This window comes from Sapajus apella, unplaced genomic scaffold, assembly GCF_009761245.1.
Source record: "Sapajus apella isolate SASKATOON/1434 unplaced genomic scaffold, GSC_monkey_1.0 scaffold4342, whole genome shotgun sequence".
NCBI lineage: Eukaryota > Metazoa > Chordata > Mammalia > Primates > Cebidae > Sapajus > Sapajus apella.
Genome location: NW_022441268.1, coordinates 1 through 5762, shown reverse-complemented (window position 1 = coordinate 5762; position 5762 = coordinate 1). Strand labels below are relative to the sequence as shown.

The following is a 5762-nucleotide window of genomic DNA, read 5'->3' as shown; positions in this document are numbered from 1 at the left end:
AATAAATGAACCATGTTTTACCTGTTATATTGCTCATCTCTATTACTGCTTCATCAGCATCTTTTCCCAAAGCGATAAAATGAACAATGGCCCCACTTTGTTTTACTTCATCAATACAAGAACTTGCAGTGTTATCCTCCCCATCAGTCAGCAGCACTATTTCAGATCCATCGAGTTGGGAGTATAGCTCTCTAATCACCTGTAAAGGTAATTCAGAGCACAGTTACCAACAGGCATTCCGAGATCAAATAGACCAATGGGAAATAAGAAAAAAATTACAGAGAAAATAAACACAAGTTATGCAGAATAGAAGAGATGTCCTCTATTTTAAAATAAGAATTTTCAGGCAACAGTTTTTGGGGGAACTTAAACATGAATTTCTTTTTAACTCCCAGAAGCAGGGAATATTTATTTAAATGAATTAGGTGGGATCAGGCTTTGGAAATTCCTGTCTAGACTAAATGGTGATAACATCTCAACCTGGGAAACTCAGGTCAATCAGATACCAAAGGTATAATTATAGTATATGACATTAAATAGTGTTCTGTTTTCTTTAACTGGACTACCCTCTAACAGATAAGCTTTCAGTTTATAAAGTCTGTTGCACTTACAGCTAGGCCTTAAGAATCCACTTCAACATTTTCAAAGTCAGTGATTACAAATTAGTAAACCCTCACTATGCTTATAAAGAAAAAATATGGAAAGTTCTAAGCATGTGGTTAGGGACCTTGTTATGCAACTTTGATTTACTTCTAATAATAACTGGCACAGAACTAAGCATATTGGTGATGCTCAAATAATACATGAAAATTATATTTGTAGCTTGAATCCCTTTCCTAAATGCCAAACAGTTTGAAACTCAAAGTTTTGAATCTAGGTGCCCGTAAAAGAGGATAAACAGAGAACTTAGCCCAGGATGACAACTATATTTCATTTTATTTGACACTTTTAATTGGTAGTGGCATCTTGGAGCACAATTTTGAGACACTGAGCCTAGGCCAAGAGGCAACAAATGACAGATTACCAGTGGCTTTCTTTAGCATGGAGTGGAGGTATTTGTGAAGATGTGCAGAAGAGGGTTTGGAATGTAGAAATCCCTAAGAAAGCTGGATCAGGGGATAAATTGTGTACCCTTACGACAAACTTTGCATGTTTTGAGGCAAAGAATGACTAATACATATATTGCAATATATGGGAAATATTCTCTGACATGCATTGAAACCAAACAAAAAGATAGGAAAATGCTTTTATACATTTAGGGCATTTGTAGCATCTCCATCACACTTCTCCCCTGCATTTAAGTACAAAATGAAGATCCAAAGATGAAGCAGAGTTCTCTCTTTCATCTTTCCTTTTCTTGCATGTGTTTATTTAGCAAGCATTTACAATGTGTCAGTCACTGTGCTGGGGATTCAGTAGGAACTACATTCCTATATTAATAAATAACTGGGTTCAATTTAACAATGTTTATGGAGCTTTGTGACAGAGACTGAGGAGATCTACAGATGAACAACAAAGACAAAACTAATATGTATTTACCACAGAATGTTCTATAGTTCAAGAGAAATAACAATGTAGTGTCAACAGTTTACTGAATACTTCCTATGTGTTAACTGTGTTTTATACATTGTATAATTTAATCCAAATCCAAGCTCCCAAAGTGTCTTCCTATTACCACTCTTACTGCCTACAATTTGTTTTATTCAGGGCAATTGGAATCATCTTCCTGGGACATAAATAGATGATCAAACTCTGACACTTTGAAGCATTCGGGAGCTTTCTGTTGTTCTTGAAACAAAATACAAGCCTCTTATTTTTTGACATTTTGAAAGATCTAGTCATTTTCTATTTCTCCAACCACATTTCATACCCCCTCATTTGCCAAACTCCAGTGCCACTAGCTTCTACCATTTCTTAGAATAATCCAGTTTTTTCTCACCTTTTTCCTAAGGCACTTTTGCACTTTCTTTTTTAACTGAACTACTGTCTTCTTCTCATCCTTCAAATCAGAGCTTAAATGTTACTTTTTAGAGAAGTCTCATTGGCCTCTCTAACCAAAGTAATTCTCCTTTCCCTGTTATTCTGTCATATCTCCCTGTTTGGTTTATTCACAACACTATATAATCTGCAGTTCTTGTTTTTATCTATCTATTTATTATCTGTTCCCTACTTATATAAATATTCCACAAGAGTGAAAAAGCTTCGCTTGGTGAATTTAAAATTAAAACATGTTCGTATTTTGAATGAATTAAAGCATGAGCAACTCTATGTGATAGCTTTAATTATCCTATTTTACTGATGAGGTAATTGAAGCCTAGAGAGGATGTGAATCATGTTTAGGGTCATAAAGCTAATAAGTTACAATTGTGATTTGAATGTAGGACTTCATGTTACAAACCTAAACTAAAATGTCATGCAATTCATGGAAGAGAGAGATTCAATTGGGTCAGGAGTAAAAGGGAAGCTATATGAAGAAGAAATAATTTTGAAGGATTGGTAAAATTTTAACATGCAGAGACAGGCTTTGGGGTGGGGGAAGGAAGCATTTTAAATAGAGGAATTTGCATGTGCAAAAGTTTGGAGGCTGTTAGTACATAGTGGACTTGGAGAACAATGTGTGTAGTAAGTTGGTTGGAGGATAAAAAAGAGAGGGGAGAATTGAGAAATAAGGCGGTAAAGATACCTGAGGGCAATTTTACTGCGTTGGGGAGACATTTTAGTAATGTCAGACTGAGAAATTGAGACAATTTTGTAGACTGTGAAGAGACAGTGAAGATTTCTTAACAGTAAAATGACATAATTGATATTAGTTGTGGGCTCAAGATGACCATTTGGCTAAAATAATGTTCATGATAATTATGCATATATTTAACTAATTATTATAAATAATTATATACTTATGATAAATTATTATATATTTATTACATATAATATTTGAACTATATATTTACTACATAATATAGTAAATACTGTTCTAAGTATGTAAATGTATCATTTCACATAATCCTTGTAATTATTCTATGAGGTAGGCATTCCTATTTCTTATATTGTATAGATGAGGCACTGAGAGTCCAAAGAGACTGAAATGTTAGTTTAAGATTACACAGTAAGTAGCACATCCAGTATTCTGATGTCAAAGTTTATGCTCTAATTCTTGTCTTACCCTAAATATGACTCACAGTCTTGCTACATCTGCTTTAAGAGGTCCAATAAATAATTGGCCCTCACTGAATGTTACAGAAGCTCAAATGAGAATTAACTTAAAGTGGAATACTATGTCATCTGTGTCACTGCCCCAAAATTGATGGCTTTTGCATCTAAGCACACTTATTTAACTAACATTTATCAAGCACTGACTACTTCATGGTAACAAGACAGCAAAGTCCCTGACTTCCTTGGGCTTGGACGTGAGTGGCAAATTTATAGTCAGTTATTCACCCATGGGTTGTTCGTTGATTCATTGATCCATAAAAACATCAAGAGAATTTTTTTTCTGTATGCTTAGTCCTGTGCTTCTCAGGATTACTTATGTTAAAATTAGGCAGCAAGCATGTGCAGCAGCACTTAACGAGAAAATCTCCTTCTTAACGTGAAAAAGAAACAAAAAACAAAATATATTTGCAGTACGATGTTCACCTGAAATGCGGATTTAATTCCAGAGCAGATGGAAGTTCCTCCCTGAGCATATGTAGGTAACTTTTCCAAGAGTGTATTTCTTTCATTGCTGCTTATTATTTGGATTAGCTTATTTATAATAGTGGCAGTACTATCAAAGTGAACCATCCCCACCCAGGATCCATTTTCAACAGTCTGCAGCAGGAATTGTATTGCTGCTTGATTCATTCGATTCAGGCGGTTATAACCCTAGATCAAAAAGATGAGAAAAACAAACAAGTGATTTTTGACTGGAAAATAATAGAAGATCACATAAAACGAATGAACAGAATTTATTGATAAGATGTTCTATGAACAGTAGTCAATGTTGTTAAAGAATTGATAAAATTAAAAAAAGGTGGTGTGTATTATTGGACACATTTTGCATAGTAAGGAGCACAGGCTTTTATTTATAGCTGATTCTTAACTGCTAAGTACCCAAGTTAGAGGTGGAAGCTAGGGTGGGGATTGAGTTGAAATTGGGGTGAGGATACAAATTTTAGAGACTCTCCAATTTCTCCTGGTAGCTTCTGTGCCTTTTGTCTTCAGATAAAACCATACTCCCAAGCCTATAAATCAAACCAGATGATTGTAAACTCCAACCAGAGACTGGAATCACTCCATCCACTGGAAAGTACACTGCTCAAAAGGTAAAACTTAACCCAAGCTTCGCTTTAAATTGAGAGAGGCCAAGCCCCTATCTTCCCACTTTCTCTTTCTGTTCCTAACCTCTCGCTGCCTGCTTTCCACCAATGGGTTTATTGGAATTGGCTCTTTGATAACCTTCAGGACCCAGCCCTCTTTCAAAGGTGATTGTCTAGGGTGTAAGCTTCTTCACGTGTTTGTCTTCTCCGGTCTTTATCACCATATTGATCTGTTACTCCTCACCAACTTATGCCTACATTTCCTTCTGAACTCCCTGAACCAAATGACAATGAAAATCTTCTATATCTTCATTTTACATGCTCCCTCCACTACCTGCATTATAGTGACTCGATTCCTTCAGCTTTCTCATTCTCTACCCTTTTTAATACCTCCCCCCATTTGCTGAAGATCTTATTGTTGTTCTTCAGCATGCATTGTTCTGCCTTAAATGTGCCATTTTTCTGGTTTCTTATCACATTGCAGTAACTTGTTTGCCATCCATTCATTTCAATAATTATTTGTTGATCACCCATATGTGATTAAATTTATTCTAGGCAATGGGGATAAAAAGATGAATAAAATATGGTTCCAAGTCTTAGAAGATCTCCTAGGCTAGTGGAAGAGAAATGTGTAATATAAATATAATATACAGTAATAGAGGTATGTGCAGGGCATTGTTGGGAATCAGTAGAAGGACTTTAACCAGCCTAGAAGCCCAGTCCATTTTCTGGAGGAATCCAAGAAAGAAGTGACACTTGGATTAGGTCTTTTTAATTATATTGGCATCTTTCTTTTACTATGACATTTTCCTGCAATATCTTGAAGTCATGATCACAGGGAATGATGGTACTTTATGCCACCTTGCAAGTGAAAATAATCTAGGTGTGGATAAAGTTCAGTGTGTTCTCAGATCTTCAAATATCCCACATTAGAATATCTAGAAAAAAATGAACCTACCACCATGCTTCCAGACTTATCAAGAACTAAGCACACAATTCTCTGACTGATCTTCAGCAATGAGAAGACAGGTGGAGAAGGTGATGTCACCATGGGTGTGGTGTTTTTAAAGTCCTCAGAATTGCTGATCACCTCCCATGTACTTCTAAAATTGCACTTTATGTTTTGTAGGCTTGGAGCTTCTTGATTATGGTTTTTTTCATTACAGAATTCAACAACCTAAAAGGTTAATAAAATGAAAAAATAATTTAAATATACCATGCATTTGAAAATCAAACTACAAACCTGAAAAATTTGTAAATGTGTTCTGCAGATATATTGTTCATTGAATGAAATATGATTTGCTGAGCATCAATATTACAATAAGGCAGATTTACCATAATAAGAATACTGATAACTGTAATAATAGATAAACACTAGATAACACTAGTTCAGCACTTATTATGTGTTAGGCAATGTTCAAAGAACTCTATTTCAATATATGTAATCCTTAGGTCACCTGAACA

The 5762-nt window shown here is 35.2% G+C and overlaps 1 protein-coding gene across 1 annotated transcript; it reads right to left on the bottom strand.

Moving 5' to 3' along the window:
• Positions 1 to 4: 4 nt before the first annotated feature.
• On the bottom strand, positions 5 to 5483 carry LOC116547726 (calcium-activated chloride channel regulator 4-like; the record flags this gene model as incomplete). The annotated part of the gene is made up of 3 exons (XM_032273575.1): positions 5257 to 5483; positions 3637 to 3864; positions 5 to 199 (listed from the first exon to the last, which is right to left on the bottom strand). Coding segments are annotated over exons 1-3 (516 nt in total), but the record flags the coding sequence as incomplete, so codon positions are not given.
• Between the last annotated feature and the right edge of the window lie 279 nt (positions 5484 to 5762).